General features: G+C 45.7%; 1 protein-coding gene across 1 annotated transcript in view; it reads left to right on the top strand.

Annotated features, from left to right (window-relative positions):
• Positions 1-24630, top strand: part of LOC116984950 (dynein heavy chain 3, axonemal-like) — a 344183-nt gene that overhangs the window by 113429 nt on the left and 206124 nt on the right. Inside the window, exons 25-26 of the mRNA XM_033039311.1 lie at positions 17791-17949; positions 19210-19438. Coding sequence (XP_032895202.1) covers positions 17791-17949; positions 19210-19438 — 388 coding nt within the window. The remainder of the gene's footprint in view (positions 1-17790; positions 17950-19209; positions 19439-24630) is intronic.

Below are 24630 nucleotides of genomic sequence, written 5' to 3'. Positions count from 1 at the left end.
TGGAAAGGGATCCTAGCAGGAATGAAGGTGGAACAGCAATGGCAGGAATTTCTGGGCATAATCCAGAAGACGCAGGATCATTTCATTCCAAAAAGGAAGAAAGATTCTAAGGGGAGTAGGAGGCAACCGTGGCTGACAAGAGAAGTTAGGGATAGAATAAAACTAAAAGAAAAGATGTATAACACAGCAAAGAGTAGCCGGAAGCCAGAGGATTGGGAAACTTTCATAGGACAACAGAAGGAAACAAAACGGGCAATACGGGCTGAAAAGATGAAGTACGATGGGAAGCTGGCCAGGAATATAAAGAAGGACAGTAAAAGCTTCTTTAGATATATTTAAGGGAAAAAGAGTAACAAAGTCAAATGTGGGTCCCTTGAAGGCAGACACGGGTGAAATTATTATGGGCAACAAGGAAATGGCAGAAGAGTTGAATAGGTACTTCGGATCTGTCTTCACTAAGGAAGACACAAACAATCTCCCGGATGTACTGGTGGACAGAGGATCTAAGGGGATAGAGGAACTGAAAGAAATTTTCATTAGGTGAAAAATAGTATTGGGTAGGCTAATGGGACTGAAGGATGATAAATCCCCTGGGCCTGATGGTCTGCATCCCAGGGTCCTCAGGGAGGTGGCTCTAGAAATAGTGGACGCATTGGTGATCATTTTCCAATGTTCAATAGATTCAGGATCAGTTCCTGTGGATTGGAGGTTAGCTAATGTTATCCCACTTTTCAAGAAAGGAGCGAGAGAGAAAACGGGGAATTACAGACCAGTTAGCCTGACTTCGGTGGTGGGAAAGATGCTGGAGTCAATTATTAAAGAGGTAATAATGGGGCATTTGGATAGCAGTAAAAGGATTAGTCCAAGTCAGCATGGATTTATGAAAGGGAAATCATGCTTCTGGAATTTTTTGAGGATGGGACAAGTAAAATGGATGAAGGGGTACCAGTGGATGTAGTGTATCTAGACTTTCAGATAGCCTTTGATAAAGTCCCGCACGGGAGACTGGTGACTAAAATTAGAGCACATGGTAATGGGGGTAGGGTGTTGACATGGATAGAAAATTGGTTGGCAGACCGGAAGCAAAGAGTAGGAGTGAACGGGTCCTTTTCAGAATGGCAGGCAGTGGCGAGTGGAGTGCCGCAAGGCTCGGAGTTGGGGCCGCAACTGTTTACCATATATATTAATGAAGAGGGAATTAGGAGCAACACTAGCAAGTTTGCGGATGACACAAAGCAGGGTGGTAGTGTGAACTGTGAAGAGGATGTTAGGAGGTTGCTGGGTGACCTGGACAGGTTGAGTGAGTGGGCAGATGCGGGGCAGATGCAGTATAATATAGGTAAATGTGAGGTTATCCACTTTGGTGGCAAAAACAAGGAGGCAGATTATTATCTCTATGGGGTTAGGTTAGGTAAGGTACAGTGAGACCTGTCCTTGTACACCGGTCACTGAAAGTTGGCTTACAGGTACAGCAGGCAGTGAAGAAAGCTAATGGAATGTTGGCCTTCACAACAAGAGGATTTCAGTATAGGAGTAAAAAGGTTCTTCTGCAGTTGTATAGGGCTCTGGTGATACCACATCTGGAGTATTGCGTACAGTTTTGGTCTCCTAATTTGAGGAAGGACATTGTTGTGATTGAAGCAGTGCAGCGTAGGTTCACGAGATTGATCCCTGGGATGGCGGGACTGTCATATGAAGAAAGATTGAAAAGACTAGGCTTGTATTCACTGGAGTTTAGAAGGATGAGGGGGTATCTTATAGAAACATATAAAATTATAAAAGGACTGGACAAGCTCGATGCAGGAAAAATGCTCCCAATGTTGGGCGAGTCCAGAACCAGGGGCCACAGTCTTAGAATAAAGGGGAGGTCATTTAAGACTGAGGTGAGAAAAAATTTTTTCACCCAGAGAGTTGTGAATTTATGGAATTCCCTGCCACAGAGGGCAGTGGAGGCCAAATCACTGGATGGATTTAAGAGAGAGTTCGATAGAGCTCTAGGGGCTAGTGGAGTCAAGGGATATGGGGAGCAGGCAGGCACGGGTTATTGATAGGGGACGATCAGCCATGATCACAATGAATGGCGGTGCTGGCTCGAAGGATCGAATGGCCTCCTCCTGCACCTATTTTCTATGTTTCTATGTTTAAGGTGAAGGGGAAAAGATTTAATAGTAAGATTAAACGAGAACTTACCAGTTTGAAGTTTGATCTTTATTTTATGAGGAGTAACGTTGAGGGATTACGTGAAGACCCCGTCCAGTACGCATGCGTGTCAATCTTCAAAGCAGCGGTGTGAAATCACAGAAAACAGTTGTTGAACTGAACATAGTAAGATAAGAGAACCATAATACCAGTTGAACTTTATGATAGAGGGCTGGGAGTGGAGGGCACGTAGTCCCTCAACGTTACTCCTCATAAAATAAAGATCAAACTTCAAACTGGTAAGTTCTCGTTTAATCATACTATTTTACTTCGGAGTCACGTGAGTAACTACGTGAAGATTTTAAAGCTCTGTGATTTCATGCCGTGGAACCGAGTCCAGGCGTCATACACTGCATCAGTAGGCCAATGATGAGTGAACATTAAGAATGCATTCAGACATGACATAGATATAGACATGTTGATGCTATTAATGAATAATAGTGGCAATAGTAACCTCCCTCAACCTGGAGGAAGTATGAACCATACCTAACATAGAGTTGGCAAATACCCCTGATCTGGCATTAGGTTTATTCTGAATATTTGGACAGATCAATAGTTTGACCATCCTGCAACCGCTAGGATGTGGTCCATCCCTGCTGCTGAGGTATAGCGGTCCTGGTGGAGTGAGACTCAATGTCAATCTACACTCCTGTATATGCCAGACCCATATAACCATCTGGAGAAGGTTCGTAGTGATTCCTTCTAACAAGATTTTATGTAACTAATAATATTGCTGTCAGTCTATAAGGCTCTTAGGAACCTTGACATACTTGTGTAAATGCGTGATCACACGCAACCCAAGGTCCATGGGATATGCAACTCTAGTTTGGTCTTGTGTCCCTGTCTAATCTGCTTGATTAATTATAAACAAAACATGTTATTATAGCCCGCAGATATGATCATCCTATCCAGTGTTGCAATGACTGGACCCATAGCGCTGTACTCAGTGCCATGGCGTAATCACTAGTACGTGAGTATGACCATGGGCAGGGATGTTGCTGGTGCCCATCGGTGAAGTGACGTAGTACAATGTTAACAACCCATATCTCTGCGTCCCTAAACCTGGGAGGTTTTAAGCTGACGATACCTTCATTCTCTGGATATCAGAGGGTGACCGGACAGAGTGGTTTATGTACTCATCAGCCAAATGATTAGGAGGTACTTAAGGCACAGTAATGGAATAGTAACTTAATGTTATAATCCCATAAAACTGAATTTTAATGTGTCAGTCATTCATGCCGAGTTAAACGTAAGGAAGCATAAACAATGCTTCCCATCTCCTATGCAGATAGCTGCTATTTGGTGCTATCCCTGCAATCTGTAGTGAGCACTCTTAACGCTTATGGTTTGACAACACAAGCCGCAGAAACGATCTCTCAGAGTCTGTAAGTTTATGATTGATCATATCATGCAGAGGATGGTTTCAACATCACAACTGAACCAGCATCTTTTTATCCGGGATTAACCATGTAAGGTTTTATGTTCATTCTTCGCCTCAGCAGGAGCCATAGGTGTATAACCCAGGCAGGCACTATGAAACCCGGAAGCGGGAATCTTGCTGAATTTTGCAAACCCGTCTATTGAGGCCAAATGGAGCAAGACATAAAAGAACATTCCTTCCTAGTGTATCCACACACCCTTTAATGCACAGAATGCACCTGGTGTCCATTGGCAGTTGATACCATGACTGAACACTTGATAACTCATGCTAATTCCATCTGCCTCCGTAACTAGAGATGGTATTAGTAAATTACCCATCTTTGGGCAATAGCATCAGTTTGGAAATGACTGAAGATTTACGGATAAGAGGTTTTAGTGGAGCAAAGCTGTCCATCATTGTGTCTTTGATTGTTTCAGCTAAAAATAGCAGAGGTCTAATTTTTTGGCTCAGAGCTTATCCCAGACCAATAAATGGATGATTGTTTCCCAACAATCAATAGTTTCAGTTGGTATCAACTTAATTTAAATTTAACTGGACGGGTGAGAACCAATTCCTCAAATAAAGCTATGTGGCTGATAAGGCTAATTTAGTAAAATACAGTATGTTCAATATCATCCAGATTGGCCATGCTACTTATTGTTAGCTCTGTGCAGCCGAAGCACTGATAGTAGTGATTTGGTAAATAATCTGGAAACTGGAGTTAGCCCATTGTAACGCTACTGAGTGAATCGTTGCCTCATCCAGTTAAATTTCAAATATCTTCAACCCTGTGAGCGGAAATGATCACATGGAAGTTATTCAGAAAAGTCCATACTGCACATGCGGGTTGAGGCTGTTGACAATGATCAGTCCACATCCCATTCTTGTGAGCCTTGTCTTGAAAGGCAACTCCAACCATACCTGTGTGCAGTATAAACTAATCTAGTGTTATCCCATACCAGTGTAAATATTCAAGCCAGTTTAATATTACCAACTTGTATCCGTGACAGGAGACATCATCGATGAGGTTCCATACCTTTATCCGAATGGGAGGACTTATGCAACCCAACCAGGACCTGCCTCAAACATGTGTGCATGATTTTACATCTGCTCCTGGAGGTAGAGGAGCTCGCATACGAGGTTGGCGCATCTTCCCGGAAGGCCGTTCTGGGCTGTGGCCTAAAAAAGACCTTTGTCCTGGTTGTACGGCCTTCAAGCTTTCACCAGCTTCAGTTCATCGTGGTTTGCTGGTGGGTGCGTAGGGGTGCTGTCGTCGAAGATGTGAGGTCTTGCATGATGATGTGGCTTTCCTGAACCCGATGGCCACTCGTCGAGCTCCTGCTGCTGGTAGTGTTGTTCCTGCACCCCCTGCACACTTGTGGTTTCTTCAGCCAAACCCCTGTCTTCAGAGTCAGCCCAGAAGTGACTCCTAATGCACCCCTCTGTCGAGGGAGTTGCATTATGCAGCCCTCAATAAGGTGCTGCTATGGGCGTCCCAGGACCCCCTGGTGACTAGGCTCCATATACATGTCACTATTGGAGCTTCTGATCCATCAACTGCTCCATGCGGGATATGCGACCACAGTTGCTCCCGCCGGCGTCCATTCCTGTAACATATTCTCACAAAATAGCACAAAACGACCTTCGAGTAAGGAATTTACCTGCATGTCCTTTTAAAACCTTCTGCTGCGGGGCAACGCTCCTCCCGAGCCTGGTCTCGTGGTCGTGGTTTGTTACAGCTGGGGTTCCTCTGTGGTCCTTGTAGAAACACTTCCATTGCGGGTTATTTCTCCCCCGAGCTTTTTGTCCGTGGTCCCTTATAACAGGGCTTCCCCACGGTGTTCTCCAGTTGGGGCTTTCTTCCCCCCCCCCCCCTGATCAGGGTATCCCCGCAGTAACTGCAGCCGGGATATCCCCGCGGTCCCTATCAAAGGGATAGCCGCGATTTACAAAGTCGGGGAGTATATGCATCCGTTGGTTTAACTGCCAGCGGCACAGTACTTACTGCCGGCCGCTCCTCGCATCCCGCAGTCTACGGAGCGGGTTCTCAGGTCCCTCCCCGTATTCCACGGTCTCCGGAGCGGCTGTCCCGGTGTCCCCGGCACCAATATGAAGCCGCTGGCACCACTGCCAGCGGCTCGAAGGTGAATCCACCGCCGTCCGCTCCCCGTTTCCCGCGGTCTCCGCAGCGACTGTCCAGGTGCCCCCGGCACCAATATGAAGCCGCTGGCACCACTGCCAGCGACTCGAAGGCGAATCCGCCGCCGTCCGCTCCCCGCTTCCCGCGGTCTCCCGAGCGGGTTCTCCACCAATATGAAGCCGCTGGTTTTACTGCCAGCGGCTCAAAGGTGAATTTGCCGCCACTAGCTACACCGCATTCCACGGTTCCGAGCGCCTAGGTCCGTGGGCGGGATTCCCCGTGACCGGGGTTCCCTGAAGTCCAAGACTGGGGTTTCCCCTCCGTCCCGACTTAGCCCCGGACTTTTAGCAGGACCTCTAAGTAGAGGTTCCTGCAAAAAGATTTTAAAACCTGAAAGTATTTAAAAAAAACTTACCTCAGGTCTGTTGCTGGCAGGAGAATCACGTTCACCCTGCCAGTCGTCACGCAATGCGATAGACGATATGACACGCATGCGTACTGGACGGGGTCTTCACGTAGTCACTCACGTGACTCCGAAGTAAAATAGGAATCTGAGGGGTAACTTTTTCACACCAAGGGTGGTGGGTGTATGGAACAAGCTGCCCGAGGAGGTCATTGAGGCAGGGACTATCCCAACTTTTAAGAAACTTTTAGACAGGTGCATGCATAGAACAGGTTTACAGGGATATCGGCCAAACGCAGGCAGGTGGGATTCATGTAGATGGGACGTGTTGGTTGGTGTGGGCAAGTTGAATGAAAGGGCCTGTTTCCACACTGTATCACGCTATATGCCTGAGCACTCTGCGGACAATGGGCTTTGTGTGGTTGGAGTCATTGACTCATAGAGCCCTTCAGCCCAACTTGCCCACGCCGACCAACGTGTCCCAACTACGCTTGTCCCACATGGCCCTACTTGGCCCACATCCCTCAGGTTTAGAGGTTGTCCTATCCATGCACCTGACCAAATGTCTCTTAAATGTTGTGATAGTATTTGCCTCAACTACCTCCTCTGGCAGCACTTTCCACATTCCGATATATCCTTTGTGTAAAAAACGTTACCCCACAGGTTTCTATTAAATAATTGCCTTAAGCCCATGTCCTCTGGTTCTCCATCCCCCTACTCTTTGCAAAAAGACTATACAAGGAATAGTCCCAGCCTACTCAACCTCTCCCTATAGCTCACACCCGCTAGCCCTGGCAACATCCTTGTAAATCGTCTCTGTACTCTTTCAAGCTTGACAACATTTTTCCTATAACATGGTGTCCAGAGCTGAATGCAATACGCTAAATGCAGCCTTACCGACGTCTTATACAACTGCAACATGACCTCCCAACTTCTATACTCAATACTCTGACTGATGAAGGCCAATGTGCCAAAAGCCTTTTTCACCGCCCTATCTACCTATGACTCCACCGTCAAGGAACCATGCACCTGTACTCATGGATTCCTCTGCTCTACAACATTACCCAGAGGCCTACCATTCACTGTGTGGGTCTTGCCCATGTTAGACGTCCCAAAATGCAACACCTCACATTTCTCTGTATTAAATTCCATCAAACATTCCTCAGCCCACCTGGCCAATCGATCAAGATCCTGCTGTAAACTTTGACAGCCATCTTTACTATCTACAATACCACCCACTTTTGTGTCATCTGCAAACTTGCTAATCTTGCCCTGTATGTTCTCATCCAAATCATTGACGTAGATGACAAACAGTAAACGGGCCCAGCAGCGAACCCTGTGGCACACCACTAGTCACAGGCCTCCAGTCCAAGAAGCAACCTTCCACCATCACCCTCTGCTTCCTTGCATGGTTGATGAAGCAACCTGTTCCTCATGGGGAAACTCCCAATGGTGGGAGGGTTGGTGATCATAGGTTTCACTTGCTTGCTTTTTTGCTGCAAATACATCGATAGATGCTCCTGAACACATCATCAGTGATGTAACCTGGGGTCATTGGGTGTTTTCTGTAAAATTTGAGGGAATGCCGGGTAAAAAATATTTTTGGAGGTTTAATACACATATTTTAAATGACGTGCAAGGCTATCAATATTTAAAACAACAAATGAAAATTTTTTTCGATACAAATGATACACCAGGTACTTCGCCTTCCTTATTATGGGAAACTTTTAAGGCATTTATGAAAGGAATTAAAATTTCATATCAAAGTTTTCAAAATAAAAAGAATAAAACAGAACAAATGTTATTAGAACAAGAAATCAGAGAGTTAGAGTTAGATAATGCTAAAGATTCCACGACAGATAAACACAATAAGATAATATTACTGAAATTTAAACTTAATCGAATTTTATCGGCAAGAGTAATAAGACTATTCCAAATTACAAAACAGGAACATTTTGAGTTTGGTGACAAACCACATAAGCTTTTAGCTCGCCAATTGAAAAAACAAGAAAAGGAAAATACTATAACCAAAATTAAATCAGAGAAAGTTGAATTACTAATACTACCTAAAGATATTAATAATAGATTTGCTCAATTTTACCAAAACTTATATACATCTAAAATTAAAATAGAAGATAGTAAAATAATTTTTTTTTTAGATAACTGTAATCTTCCAAAACTGGACCTTTTGGAACAAGAGGAACTTGGAGCTCAAATTACAATCAAAGAAATAGGTGAAACAATAAAATCGTTGAAAAATGGTAAGACACCGGGTCCAGATGGTTTTAGTAATGAATTTTATTAAAAAATTCATGAGATAACGACCCCTTATTTATTTAATTTATACTCCCATGCTTTTAAAGAAAACAAACTACCTGAAACACTAACAGAATCAACTATTACGCTTATTCCAAAAAAAGATAAAGATTTAGAAGATCCGGGCTCATACAGAGCTATATCACTTTTAAATACAGATCAGAAAATCTTAGCAAAGACTTTAGCAAGAAGATTAAGCAAATATATTAGTAAATTGATAAACCCTGATCAAACGGGGTTTATACCCAAAAGATACTCATTTAATAATTTGAGACTTCTGTTTAATATAATGTACTCGCATAAAGTAGAGGAAGAAGATATATCAATTATTTCTTTGGATGCAGAGAAAGCATTTGATCAGGTAGAGTGGCAATACTTATATAAAGTACTACAAAAATTTAATATGGGAGAGAATTTTATAACATGGGTAAAATTATTGTATGATAAACCGATGGCAAGAATTTTAACTAACAACATGTTATCTCAAAAATTTCAACTATCAAGGGGTAATAGGCAGGGATGTGCGTTATCACCCCTGCTATTTGCCCTTATGATAGAACCTCTGGCTGAAAGTATAAGAATTAATCCGAATATTCAGGGCTATAATACCAGGGACTCAAAGAATAAGATCTCATTATATGCAGACGATATACTTTTATATATTACAAAGTAACAAACGAGCATACCAAATTTATTAAATTTAATAGAGGAATTTGGGTCTTTTTCTGGATATAGAATAAACTGGAATAAAAGTGAAATCATGACATTAAAACCTCAAGAACCTACACACTTATTGAAGTTCCCCTTTAAAATCGCAACAGAAAAATTTAAATATTTGGGTATTCAGATTACTAGATACTAAATATAAAGCATTATTCAACACTAATTTCATATCTTTATTAAATAAACTTAATACGCTGATTAAATTTTGGAAAACACTTCCTTTATCATTATTAGGTAGAATAAATGCAATAAAAATGATCTTCCTACCACAATTACTATACATATTTCAGTCTATACCGGTATATATACCAAAATATTTTTTTTTTAAATTAGACTCTAATATTACTAATTTTATTTGGAACTATAGATCACATAGAATTAGAAAAAAACACTTATGTAAACCAAAAGAGGTCGGGGGACTTTCACTTCCGAATTTTATGTATTATTATTGGGCAGTGCATATTAAGAATATAATTTATTGGCTGGATAGTTCTACCCAACAGACAGAATGGATAAAAATGGAGAAAGAGGATTGTCATCCTTGTAATATAGGAACGATCCTCTTCTCCCCGAAAAAACTGAATAACACAATATATAAGAAGAACCCAATTATATATGGTACAATAAGAATTTGGAAACAAATAAAATTATCTTTAAAACTAAGAAATTTATCATTGTTAATGCCAATAGCGAATAACCCTTTATTTAAACCATCTCTTATTGATAAGATATAACCAATGGGAAAGTCTCGGAATTAGAAGGATCGGGGATATGTACGGAATGGGAAACCTACTATCATTCCAACAATTACAATTAAAATTTAAACTGAAAAACAACCAATATTTTAAATATCTTCAGATTTGCGATTTCATAAAAAAATATATACAAGGATATCAAAAAATAACTCCTGACTTATTGGAAGAAGCAATGAATATTGAAGCTGACTCACAAAAATTAATATCATATTTATATAATAGTATTCTAAATATAGACCTACCATCGACAGAGGTACTTAGAGAAGAATGGGAACGGGAACTAATGATAAAAATTACGAAGGTTACATGGGAAAAGTATTTGATATATATTCACAAATGTTCGATTAATGTAAGACATAATCTAATTCAATTAAAAATTTTACATAGATTATATTATTCAAAAACAAGATTGAACAAATGTTATCCAAATATATCCCCCATTTGTGATAAATGTCTATCCCAAAACGCAACTTTAACACACTCCTTAGTCTCCTGCACAAAACTTTATAGATTTTGGAGTGATAGTTTCGAAATATTTACAAAATTATTCAAGATAAGAATGGAACCTAATACTGAAATGATTATATTTGGAGTAATGGAAGATCGGAATAAATTGAACACATCTCAAAATTTATTTTTTAACTATGGTTTAATAATAGCAAAAAAATTAATACTTAAATTTTGGAAAAATACATCAATACCAACGCTTAAAATGTGGATTGCAAATATGTTGGACACCGCACATCCAGAGGAAATGCGATTCCTCCTAATGGATAAATCAGACCAATTCATAACGAGTTGGTCTCCATTTGTCGTCTTCTTGGAATCATATGGTGCAACACAATTGTAAAAACTAACTGTTTCAGGACAGGGCGAGGGTTGGTCAAGATTATAAACAATGATCTCCTTTTTTTTTTTCCTTTCTTTATGTCATATTCTCTTTTTTCTATTTTCTTTTCCTCAACTTTCTTCACTCATTCGTCTTTCTTCTTTTTCTTCACACACTATATATCTCACGCTTTTCTATCCTTTACTATCTAATTTCTTTTTCTTATTCTAATCTTTCTTTAATATAACAAAAAAAAAAAAGAAGCTGTACATAAAATGTATTATGCAAATATATATTAGGCACTTTGGTGCCATATGATTGTACTTACTTCTAATAAAATAAAATATATATTTTTTAAAACATCAGACACCCTCACCAAGGCGACCCAGCCGTGGTTGATCAGACCACGACTTGTGTTCAGGTGGCATTCGCTCCTCCCCATGGACCTCCTCTCCTGATCCAGAGCCATCTCGAGGCCTTCTCTGCTGCCTCTGTAGTATTCTTGATGGCCTTTCTCCTCGCCACTCTGTTTATGCCCAGTGCCATCGAGGCTTTGTAGAGCGATTGCCCTGCAAAACCTCTGCAGCCAACCTCGATGGGCATACACCTTGCCTTCCAGCCCTGCTTGTGGCAGTCTATGACCAGCTCATCATATTTGGCCATCTTCCTCTCGTGGGCCTCCTCCAGACTGTCCTCCCACGGCACTGTCAGTTCCAACAAGATGATGTTTTTGGAGGATATCTGGCCTCAGGGTGGTCGTGGCAATGTGCTGTGGGAACTTCAGCTGTTTCACCAGGTCTACGGAAAGCTGCCAGTACTGCGCAGTCGCCAGGATTCCTGACTGATTCCTGGCTGCTGTGGTTCTTGGCAGCTGCACTCCGGCCTTCACGAAGGTGATCATCTGGGTGGTGGGGCGTTCTCGTCTGCAGCTGCTGATTCCCATGCTGATGGCTTCTGCAATGGGTTTGAGAACCTGGTCGTGACGCCATGTGTACCGGCCCTGCCCAAGAGCCTTTAGTCAACAGCTCAGGATGTGTTCCAACGTCCCCTTGCCTGAGCATTGCGGGCAATCTGGAGATTCCGCTTTGCCCCAGATGAAGAGGTTCGATGGGCTGGGCAGGACATCATACACTGCCTGGACCAGGAACTTGATGCGCTGTGGTTCAGCCTGCCAGAGCTCAGTCCATGTGACTTTTCGGTCCATGGCCTGCTCCCACCTTGTCCAGGCTCCCTGCTGCCTCAATCCAACTGCTCTGGTAGACCTCTCCTCCTCCACCACTGCCCTCACTTCCTCCTGGACCAGCCTGCGCCTTTCCTTCCCCTTGGCCTTGTCAAACTGGGGAGATGGGAAGATTCCCAGGCCTGCTCTTCCCCGAGTCACTGCTCCCACCAGGACTCTGTGGCGTATCCGGGACTCTGCTTGCAGCACGGCTTCGCCGGCTCTCCACTTCCTCCCAGTTTTCACCTCCACCCCTGCTTGAGCCACCTTGGGGTCGCTGGAGTCCCTGTACATCATCACCTCTCTGGCCCGAGTTACCTTAAACTCCTCCTCCAGGGACTTCAGGGGCAGCTGGAGCTTGGTGTTATTTCTATAAAGGGCGATGCTGCTGAGGCTCCTGGGCAGTCCCAGCCACCTCCTGAGAGAGCTGTTGACTTTCCTCTCCAATCTCTCTACGATGGATATTGGGACCGTAGACAAGCAGTGGCCAGAGTATCCTTGGCAGGATATCATGCTGGGAAATCCATGCCTTGAACTTGCCGGGAAGCCCCGACCGGTCCACTGCTCTCAACCAGCTCTCCAACTCCTGACAGGTTGCCTGGGCAGATGCTGTATCCTTCAGGCTGCTGTTAAACACCTTCCCAAGATTCTTCACTGGCCTTTCGGAGACAGTTGGGATTGGTGTCCCTTCGATGTTGAAGCGGAACCTGTCCATGACTTTGCCTTTCTTCAGCATCAGTCACCTTGATTTTCCTGGCTTAAACCTCATCCTTGCCCATCCAATCAGTTTCTCCAACCCCTGCAGGATCCACCTGTCTCCTGGCACTGACTCAGTGGTGACAGTCAGGTTGTCCATGAAGGCTCTAATTGGTGGTTGGCTCATTCCTGACTTGGTCCGAGGGCCCCGGCACTCTGGCTCAGCAGACTTGACGATCATGTTCATCGCCAAGGCAACAAGGATCACAGAGATGGTACAGCCTGTGATGATCCCAACCTCCAGTCTGTGCCACTCTGATGTTACTGACCCTGATGAGACTCTCATGCTGAACTGATTGTAATAGTCCAGGATGAGATCTGCCACTTGGCCCGGCACATGATGCTTGGCCATGACTGTCTGGATCAGCTTGTGCGGGATGGAGCCGTAGGCATTGGCCAGGTCAAGCCAGAGCACTGTCAGGTCTCCCTTGTTCTCCCTGGCTTCTCTGATGAGCTGGGTCATCACTCCCGTGTGCTCTAGACACCCCGGCACTCCAGATAAGCCTCCCTTTTGCACTGAGCTGTCGACGAAGCCATTGCTGGAGAGGAAGTTGGTCAGCTGACTCGCCACTATGCTGAAGAAGCTCTTGCCTTCAACGCTTAGCAAGGAGATGATCCTGAACTGATCGATCTTCTTGGAATCTTCCTCCTTTGGGATCCAGACTCCTTCAGCAAATCGCCACTGCTGCCCCACTTTTCCTCTCCTCCAGATGACATTCAGGATCTTCCACAGCCGTTTCAGTAACAAGGGGCAGTTCTTGTAGACCCTGTAGGGGACTCCGCTCGGGCCAGAGGCTGAGCCAGATCTTGCTCTCTTCACAACGTCCTGGACCTCTTTCAGGAGTGGCTCTCTACTATCAAACTCCTTGATGGGTGGAGGTGGATTTATCAGGATGTTGCACTGGCCCAGCTCCTGCTGCCTGACGGGGTCACTGTAGGTCGTCTGGATGTGCCGGTCGATCTCCTCCTTAGAGCAAGCCAAACTCCCACTGCGCTTCTGCCCGAGTAGTTGTTTGGTGAAGCTGAAGGGGTTGGCTATGAAGGATGCTCGCTTCCTGGCTCTTTCCTTCCGGCGTCTTCGGTGCCACTCAGCTCCACGGAGGGTCATCAGCTTCTTCCTCAGGATGGTTCGCAGCTCAGCCAAGGGGGGACGTTGCTCTTCCCTGGCCTCTTTATACTGCTTCTTGAGAGACTTCAGCTCCTGCCGGATCTTGTGGATCTTTGTTGCTCGTTGGTTCATGGTGAAAGGTGTTCTGGCCGGCTTCTTCTCCACTGCTCCAAACCTTTCCACTGCTAGGCTGATGATGGTTGTCGTCATCGTCCTCAACCTTCGGTCCACGTCTCCCTTCGCAGTTGCTTCTAGCACCTTGTCAACGTCCTCGTCGAACTGATGCCAGACTGCCGTCTTGCAGGCCTGAGGCCATTTGACTCGAACCTTCTCCGGAGAACTGTTCCGAGGGACTAGTAGCGCCACTTGGAGGCTTCGGGCTCTATGGGGTGATTCCGGGCCCGGCTCCTCCTGCGTCTCACCAGGTAAAATACCTGTGCATTGTGACGCTCCCTGTCCCACCAAACACTTCATCCGGGTCTGGTGAATCTTCAGGCCTCGGCTGTTCTTACAAACCTTTCCACATCTGCATTTGATACTCGTAGTCGGTTGTCCATTGCCATTAGTCGTTAACCTTTGATCCATCAAATTGAGGTGCTCATCCTCCCCCCCTCTCGGGCACCCCCGGGGGTATTTTTCCATGTGAATTTCTGTAGCGTGATTTGTGTCTCCTCCTCTCAGAGGAAGCGGTTTGGGCTGCCAACCCGCCCCGCCCCGGTTGCCGTCTTTCCGAGCTGTCCACTGCCTCTCCAGTCGTCACCACCCTATTCTTGGTTGTCAACCAGTCTTGGAAGAAGAGGCATGGTGCTGCACAATGATAGTTCATGGTTGGAATTCACTGCCTGGGATCTGCTGGAGTAACTCAGCGGGTCAGGCAGCATCTCTGAAGAACATGTGACATTTCGGGTCGGGAACCTTTAAAGAGCTGTAATACCAGACCGCGTAGGCAGGAACTGCAGATACTGGTTGACACCGAAGATACACACGAAGTGCTGGAGTAATTCAGCTGGTCAGGCAGCATCTCTGGAGAAAAGGGGTAGGTGACGTTTAGGATCAGAAGCCTTGTCAGGGGAGAGGGAAACTAGAGGTATGAAAAGATACAAAGAACTAATGAATGAAAGATATGAAAACAACAAATCAAAGCCATCATCCTTGATCATTGTTGGTGGCTTTGATTTATTCTCTGCATACCTTTCATTAATTTGTTCTTTGTATTTCATCATATTTCTAGTTTCTCTCTTCCTTGACGCACTGAAGAAGGGTCTCGACCAGAAACATCACCTATTCCTTCTCTACAGAGATGCTGCCTGACCCGCTGAGTCACTCCAGCATTTTGTGCCTGTCATAGATGGATAAAATATCCTGGGCACGTTCTTATAATCAAAAAATGATCATGTTTTTTTGAGAAAGAGCAAGGTAGTTCTAATTACTGAGTGTGTGGAGAATTGCCCAGTTTCCACAGTCTGGTCAGCATGTCCTGTCTTCTCGGTAATCAGTGGCTGAGAGCCATCAGAGCAAGAACAGTTTTACACAGAGATCTGAATCCATCACTAAAAATGAGCCAGCTCACACCAGGGCACACTAAACCCAAAGAAAGACATATCATGTATCTGTATGCTGTGATCAGCTCGATTGTACACGTGACAAGAAACGAAACTGAACTCAACTGAACGAAACAAAAAGCTGGAGTCAGGCAGCATCTCAGGAGAAAAGGAACGGATGAGGTTTCGGGTCGAGACTCTTCTTCAGACTGAGAGTCAGGGGAGAGGGAAACGAGAGATATAGACGGTGAGATAGAGTCTGGAGAAAAGGAAGAGGTGCATTTCGGGTCGAGACCCTCTCCCCTGACTCAGTCTGAAGGAGGGTCTCGACCCGAAATGTCATCTATTCCTTTTCTCCAGAGATGCTTTCGGACCCGCTGAGTTACTCCAGATGTTTGTGTCAATCTTCGGTTTAGTTTAGTTTAGTTTAGTTTAGAAATACACTACGGAAACAGGCCCTTCGGTCCACCGAGTCTGAGACCATCAGCGATCCCTGCACACTAACACTATCCTACACCCACTAGGGACAATTTGGTTTTACATTTACCAAGCCAATGAACCTACAAACATGTACGTCTTTGGAGTGCGGGAGGAAACTGAAGATCTTGGAGGAAACCCACGTAGGTCACGGGAAGAACGTACAAACTCCGTACAGACAGAACCCATAGTCGGGATCGAACCCAGGTCTCTGGCGCTGCATTCGCTGTGAGGCAGCAACTCTACCGCAGCGATACCGTGAATGCCCAAACCAGCGACTGCAGTTCCTTCTTGCTCAAACCAACAGAAACACTCGTATTTGCGCAGCGCCTTTCACCGTCTCAGTGTGTCCACCAATTAATGGAACTCAGGTGAGAATCTTTAATGGATTCAGAAAGTCTCTCTCACACCCTGACCTCATGTCCTGCCAAACACCACCAAAGCTTCCTGCTACATCTGGTATGTGTAAACGCAGCATTCTTTCCCAGTTGTGGCTTGCCAGACTGGTTTTAATAATACGTTTTGAAGCAATCGCAAGAAATTTATATTAGTAAAGGTGATTAGTACAGGTGTTGGGGGTTATGGGGAGAAGGTAGCAGAATGGCTTTAGGAAGGAGAGATAGATCAGCCATGATTGAATGGCAGAGTAGACTTGATGGGCTGAATGGTCTAATTCTACTATCTCATGAGAACATATGCTCTATGCATTAAAAATAATTTTAAGAATTAAAATCAAACATAAGATTAATTGGTGTTTATCAAATTCCATTTACCTTTAGAGAAATTAGTGAAAATATGTTTCTGTACAAGGTTAGGCTTTCGAAATAACACTGAGACAGTGTGGAAGGTACACAAAAATGCTGGAGAAACTCAGCGGGTGCAGCAGCATCTATGGAGCGAAGGAAATAGGTAACGTTTCGGGCCGAAACCCTTCTTCAGACTGATCTGTTGGAGACTTGACTTGTTGCAGTTGTATAAGACAGTGGTGAGACACATTGAGAGTATTGTGTTCAGTTCGGGGCACCGTGTTATAGGGAAGGTGTTGTCCAGCTAGAAAGGGTACAGAGAAGATGAACCAGGATGTTGCCAGGACTGGAGGGTGTGAGCTCTAGGGAGAGGTTGAGCAGGCTGGGTCTCTATTCCATAGAGAGCAGGAGGGTGAGGGATGATCTTATAGAGGTGTACAAAATCATGAGAGGAATAGATCGGGTAGATGGACAGAGTCTCTTGCCCAGAGTTGGGGAATCGAGGACCAGAGGACAGAGGTTTAAGATGAGGGGAAACGATTTATGGAATGGAATACTTGACTTTATAGGCACTGTGAGATTCTTTGCTGTATACACGATGTATACAAATAGTGGCCATCCACGCCACTGACAGTTACAAAGCATGCCGGCTTCTCCTTTGTTCTCCCCCCCCCCCCCCCCCATCTCCCGCCCCCCCCCCCCCCCCACCCCCCTCCTGAGGAGTAACATTTTCTCACAGTGGGTGTATGGAACGAGCTGCCAGAGGAGGTAGTTAAGACAGGGACTATCCCAATGGTTAAGAAACAGTTAGACAGGTACATGGATTGGACAGGTTTGGAGGGATATGGGCCAAACGCAGGCAGGTGGGACTAGTGTGACTGGTACACGTTGGACAAACTCAGCGGGTGAGGCAGCATCTTTGGAGCGAAGGAAATAGGCAACGTTTCGGGTCAAAACCCTTCTTCAGGCTTTTTGTCTACCTTCGATTTTCCAGCATCTGCAGTTCCTTGGACAAGTTGGGCCGAAGGACCTGTTTCCCCGCTGTGTATCACTCAAGGATCACGTTTGTGCAACAAAATTCATGCTGTGGTTTTGTAGCGGGATTTTCAACGAAGGCGTGAGGTTTGGTCATTTCATTGGGTCTCTTCTCTCTGACAGGAAGCTGATAATGAAAGGATCAGTGCAGGAAGCCAACGCCATGAGGGTGATCTCACAGCCACAGATACTGGAGAAACTGAAGGAAGCCGAGTCTCTCCTGGATGACATTCAGAAAGGACTCAACCAATATTTGGAAAAGAAAAGGCTCTTCTTCCCTCGGTAAAGGAGAAACAAATGCCTCCGTCTCTCGGTCCCGCGCGGTGCTTTCTGTCCGACAGCTTTGAGTTTGCTACTTTTGGGGTCATCAGTTGACAAGTGATGGGAGCTGTATTAGGCCATCCCTGCGTAGAAATTCCAGGGCCCTGCAGAGGTTTGGACAAGAGTCAAGTTGGTACGTACATATAGGTCCCTGGCACAGAGCGCAGAAAAAGATTCACTAGGATGATGCTGGGATTGAAGATCTCATCATTTCATAAGTTCTAGGAGCAGAATTAGGCCATTCGGCCCATCGTCTACTCTGCCATTCACTCATGGCTGATCTATCTTTCCATCTCAACCTATTTCTCCTGCCTGCTCCCCATAACCCCTGACATCCGTACTGTCAAGAATCTATCTATCTCTGCCTTAAAAATATCCCCGACTTGGCCTCCACAGCCGTCTGTGGCAATGAATTCCACAGATTCACCATCCACTGACAAAATAAATTCTTCCCTTTAAGTTGAGTTTAGTTCAGTATAGAGACACAGCACAGAAGTGAATCCACGCCAACCAGCGTTCCCCGCACACGATCACTATCCTACACACACTAGGGACAATTGTTAAATTTATACCAAGCCAAAGAACCAACAAAACCTGCACGTCTTTGGAGTGTGGGGAGGAAACCGAGGATCTCAGAGAAAACCCACGCAGATCATGGGGAGAACGTACAAACTCCGTACAGACAGCACCCGTAGTCAGGATGGAACCCGGTTCTCTGGCGCTGTAAGGCAGCAACTCTACCGCTGCACTACCGTGCTGTCTTCATCTCCTTCCTAAAGGTGCGTCCTTTTATTCTGAGGCTGTGCCCTCTGGTCCTAGACTCCAGAACTAGGGGTCACAGTTTAAGGATAAGGGGGAAATCTTTTAGGACCGAGATGAGAAAATCATTTTTTTCACACAGAGAGTGGTGAATCTGTGGAATTCTCTGCCACAGAAGGTAGTTGAGGCCAGTTCGTTGGCTATATTTAAGAGGGAGTTAGATGTGGCCCTTGTGGCTAAAGGGATCAGGGGGTATGGAGAGAAGGCAGGGATGGGATACTGAGTTGGATGATCAGCCATGATCATATCGAATGGCGGTGCAGGCTCGAAGGGCCGAATGGCCTACTCCTGCACCTATTTTCTATGTTTCTACTCTCCCACTAGTGGGAGCATCCCCTCCACGTCCACTCTCTCCAGGTTCAGCAATGATGGCGTGCTTCCCCTGTCACCCCCTGCCTACAGGTTCTTCTTCCTTTCCAACGACGAGCTGCTGGAAATCCTGTCGGAGACCAAGGACCCCCTCCGAGTGCAGCCCCACCTGAAGAAGTGCTTCGAGGGGATCGCCCGGCTAAGTTTCAACGTGGAGAAAGAGATCACCCACATCGAGTCGGCAGAGGGGGAACGAGTGGAGCTGGACATCCGCATCATCCCAGCCAGGGCCAAGGGGCTGGTGGAGAAGTGGCTATATGAGGTAAAGTACACACCACACTCGGAGAGTCACAGAGTCAAACAATGATCCTGCTGGCTCCCTCCTGCCAGCCACGTCACCCAGACTTTATGTTTAAGAAGGAACTGCAGATGCTGGAAAATCGAAGGCAGACAAAAATGCTGGAGAAACTCAGCGGGTGCAGCAGCATCTATGGAGCAAAGGAAATAGGCAACGTTTCGGGTCAAAATCCTTGTCCAGACTGATGTGAGGGTGGGGGGGGGGGGGAGAAGAAAGGAAGAGGAGGAGCCAGTGGGCTGAGGGAGAGCTGAGAAGGGGAGGAGAAAGTAGGGACAACATGAAATTAGAGAAGTCAATGTTCATAACGCTGGGGTGCAGACTGCCCTAGAGAAGTCAATGTTCACACATTGGTGAGACCAAGCGTAGGCTTGGCGATGGCTTCGCAATAACGAACCTGATCTCCCGGTGGCTCAGCACTTCAACTCCCCCTCCCATTCCGAATCCGACCTTTCTGTCCTGGGCCTCTTCCATGGCCAGAGTGAGGACCACTGTAAATTGGAGGAGCAGCACTTTATATTTCGCTTGGGCAGTTTGCACCCTTGCGGTATGAACATTGACCTCTCTATTTTCAGGTAGTCCCTACTTTCCCCTCCCCTTCTCAGCTCTTCCTCACCCCACTGTCTCCGCCTCTTCCTTTCTTCTTCCCGCCCCCCCCACCCCCCTCACATCAGTCTGAAGAAAGGTTTTGACCTGAAACCTTGCCTATTTCCTTTGCTCCATAGATGCTGCCTCCTGCTGAGTTTCTCCAGCATTTTTGTCTATCACCGAGATTTTAGTTTAGTTTTAGTTTAGTTTAGAGATACAGCGTGGAAACAGACCCTTGGCCCGCCGAGTCCGCACTGACCAGTGATCCCCGCACACTAACACTATCCTACACACACTGGGGACAATTTACAATCTTACCAAAGCCAATTAACCTACAACTATGTACGTCTTTGGAGTGTGGCAGGAAACCGGAGCACCCGGAGAAAACCCACGCGGTCACAGGGAGAACGTACAAACTCCGTACAGACAGCACCCGTAGTCAGGATGGAACGCTGTGTGCCATCCATCTTGCATCTTGATCTCGAGCTGTTTATTTTGCTGTAATTATATCACAGGAAGTGGTTTGAAATGTTCTCATGTAATGTAGCATGAAATGACAATTTATTTCCAGAGAGAAAATGTAACCACATAAAGAAAGCAATCAGTGTCAGAAGCAATGAAGATGGATTCGCTGCTGTGCTTTATGGCTTTTTATTCCTATGTGATTGGGATGTGGTCTCATGTAGGGACGAAAGCCATGAAGTGCTCAGTGACCGAGCTCACAGAAGCTGCCCAACACTGCTGTGGGACTGAACACTGGTGCCAATGCCCGCTGCCAATGGAGGAGATACCTGGGCACCAGCCACCCTGCTTCCTGGGATGGTGCTGGGACTGGGAACGTGGGGCCACTGGGATTGTGCGATTACCAGAACCATGGGAATACCAGCCATCCTGCTGCCCGGGATGGTGGTGGGACCATGGACCTCTGTTCCCCACGACCTGGCCACCCTGCTCCCAGTCACCCTCCTGCACCAGACAGTGGTGGTATACAGGGCTGTGGGAATACCAGGATCATGGGAATACCAGGGACTGTGGGATTAGCAGGACCGTGGGAAAGATAGGACCGTGAGATTACCAGGACTATGGGAATAGTGGGACTGGGAATACTGGGACTATGGGATTACTCGGTTGAGTATATATCAGCTGTCTGTGATCATCAACAGTGAGAAGAGCTTGACGTTCTCTTGCTCTAAGCTGTGCTATGGTTGCATGTGGAGTATTGTGTGTGTTCCAGTCACCCCATTACAGGAGGGATGAGGAAGCTTTGGCACGAGTGCAGGAAGTTTACCAGAATGCTGCCTGGGTTAGAAAGTATTCGGTATAAATTCATGTTATAGGTTCTAGGAGCAGAAATAGGCCATTCGGCCCATCAAGTCTAGTCTGCCATTCACTCATGGCCGATCTATGTTTCCCTCTCAATCCCATTCTCCTGCCTTCACCCCATAGCCCCTGACACCCGTACTAATCCAGAATCAGTCAATCACCACTTAAAAAATATTAATTGCCATGGCCTCCACAGACATCTGTGGCAATGAGTTCCACAGATTCACCACTTTCTGATGAAAGAAATACCTCCTCTCCTGTCTAAATGTGTGTCCTTACTCTCTGAGGCAAAGCCCTGTGGTCCTCGACTCTCCCACTAGTGGAAACATCCTCTCCACATCCACTCCATCCAGGCCATTCACTATTCTGTATGTTTCAATGAGGTCCCCCCTCATTCTTCTAAACTCCAGCGAGTACAGGCCCAGTGCCGACAAACTTATGTTAACCTACTCATTCCTGGGATCATTCTCGTAAATCTTCTCTGGACCCACTCCAGAGCCAGCACATCCTTCATCAAACATGGGGCCCAAAACTGCCCCTGACACTCCAACTGCGGCCTGACCAGTGACATAGAGCCTCAGCATTACATCCCTGTGAGGGATGACCTGATGAAAACACATCAAATTGTGAGATGGATGGGTGGAGCAGATAGTCAACAGTTTTTACCCACGTTGGGGCAATCAAAACACAACAGGGCTTAGGTTTCGGATGCGAGGAAGTAGATTTAAAGGGGATAGGACAGTCATTGTTTTTTTACACAGATAATGGTTGAACGTGGACACAAAATGCAGGAGTAACTCAGCGGGTCAGGCAGCATCTCTGGAGAAAAGGAACAGGTGACGTTTTTGGGTCGGAACTCTTCTACAGACCGACAGACAGATATCTGACTTTGTTCCTCCCATCTCTCTTTCCCAACTCCCCCCCCCCCCCCCCCACCCAACACATGTCAGTCTGAAGAAGGATCCTGACCTGGAACGTTATCTGTCCATTCCCTCCACAGATGGCTTTCATCAGTCAGAGTATTGAGTATTGAAGTTGGGAGTTCGTGTTGCAGTTGTATAAGACGTTGGTGAGACTGCATCTAGAATATTGTGTTAGGTTCTGGGCACCATGTTATAGGAAAGATGTTGTCAAGCTGGAAAAGGTATGGAGAAGACTTACCAGGATGTTGCCAGGACTAGAGGGCCTAAGCTACAGGGAGAGGTTGAGCGCAGGAGGATGAGGGGTGATCTTATAAAGGTGTATAAAATTATGACAGGAATAGATATGTGTAGATGCACAGAGTCTTTTACCCGGAGTAGAGGAATCCAGGACCAGTGGACATAGGTTTAAGGTGAAGAGGGAAAGATTTAATAGGAACCTGAAGGGTAACTTTTTCACACAAAGGGTGGTGCATGCATGGAACAAGCTGCCTGAGGAGGTAGTTGAGGCTGGGGCTATCCCAACGTTTCAGAAACATTTAGACAGGTACAAGGATAGGACAGGTTTAGAGGGATATGGGCCAAATGCAGGAAGGTGAGACTAGCGTCGATGGGACATGTTGGTCTGTGTGGGCAAGTTGGGCCGAAGGGCCTGTTTCCATTCTATATCACTATGACTCTATGCTGCCTGATCAGTAAGTTCCTCCAGCACTTTGTCCTTTGCTCAAAATGGCAGCATCTGCAGTTTCTTATGTCTCGCCCATCTCCTCCCTACAGCATGGATGAATCAGCTTTCACATAAAAAGCTGGAGAGGGTTAGGGACACTGCAGATCTTTGGCACATTAACATTCATTGCCACTTATTAAAAATGTTAAATTATCTTTTGAAAACTAAAATGGAGTAGAGATGGCATTCTGCCTGCAGCAGCCAAAGTACATGCATCTTGTAGTTGATGGCATTCTGCCAGCAGCAGCCAAAGTACATGCATCTTGTAGTTATTAATCACACTGAGCCAGCTCATAGACCTGCCACTTTTAATGAAAATATAATTATCAGATTTGATTCTGAAACAGTGAATGAAATGGTGGCAGTGGGCTGGATAGTTCCTGCCTCAAATACCACCTCTGGGGCCTTGTTCCATGCACCCACCATCCTCCATGTAAATAAATGACCCCTCGGATTTACCCTTTTCCCCTTCACCTTGAACCTATGTCCTCTGGTCTTTGATTCCCCTACTCTGGGTAAAAGATTATGTGCGACAACATGATCTAGTCCTCTCATGATTTTGTACACCTCTATAATTGGTACATGAGACAATAAACTGACCTTGTCATTCTTGTTAAAATGACCCCTCATTCTCCTGCGCTCCAAGGAATAGATCCCAGCCTGCTCAACCGCTCCCTTAAGCTTAGGCCCTTTAGTCCTGGCAACATCCTCGTAAATCTTGTCTGTACCCTTTCCATTCGACCAGATGGTGAACCATAAAGGGTTGTGTTTTCACCGACAGTTCGATGAGAGTGGACGGTCTATGTTAATACCAGTCAACAGGTAATCTTGCTTGTGTAGGAAGGAACTGCAGATAGACACAAAGTGCTGGAGTAACTCAGCGGGTCAGGCAGCATCTCTGGAGAAAAGGAATGGATGGCGTCTCAGGTCGAGACCCTTCTTCAGACTGAAAATCAGGGGCGAGGGAAACGAGAGATATAGACAGTGAAATAGGGAGATATAGAATAAATGAATGAAAGATATGCAAAAAGATAGTGGGAGTGCAGGAGGAATCACAGGGGCAACAGCGAGAGAGGGCATTGTAGAACTCTAGATTGAGAGAGGAAGAGAATGTCTTTGAAGCAGGCATACCTTGGGGTTATGTCACAGTGGAGAAGCCTAAATGTGTCAGATGCGAGTCAAGACCCTTCTTCAGAGATCCTGATCCTGATGTGAATGTTGTTTTTGTAAAGTTGGTCCAAGGCTGAGTGTGGATCAAGGGGGAGGCTGGTATCTCTATTTTTAGACACTGAGAAAACGACTGTTTAATCTGTATCTCCACCCTTCAAAATGTTATGGACCTCTGTAAGATCACCCTTCAGCTTCATTCACTTCAGCATAAAATTACCAACATATCCAGTCTCTCAGTCTTTCAATCTGAAGAAGGGTCTCGACCCAAAACGTCACCTATTCCTTTTCTCTACAGGTGCAGCCTGTCCCACTGCGTTACTCCAGCTTTTTGTGTCTATCTTTGGTGGACTTGTCTGTTATGCAAAGGGATCCTGTGCAGTAGATGGGTAGAAATCTGTGGGTAGAAGGTAGAAATGTGTAGAAGATAGGCA

The sequence above is a fragment of the Amblyraja radiata genome, chromosome 21 (assembly GCF_010909765.2).
Source record: "Amblyraja radiata isolate CabotCenter1 chromosome 21, sAmbRad1.1.pri, whole genome shotgun sequence".
In the NCBI taxonomy this organism is placed as follows: Eukaryota; Metazoa; Chordata; class Chondrichthyes; order Rajiformes; family Rajidae; genus Amblyraja; species Amblyraja radiata.
The sequence above is the reverse complement of the archived record's forward strand: the minus strand, read 5'-3'. Positions and strand labels throughout refer to the sequence as shown.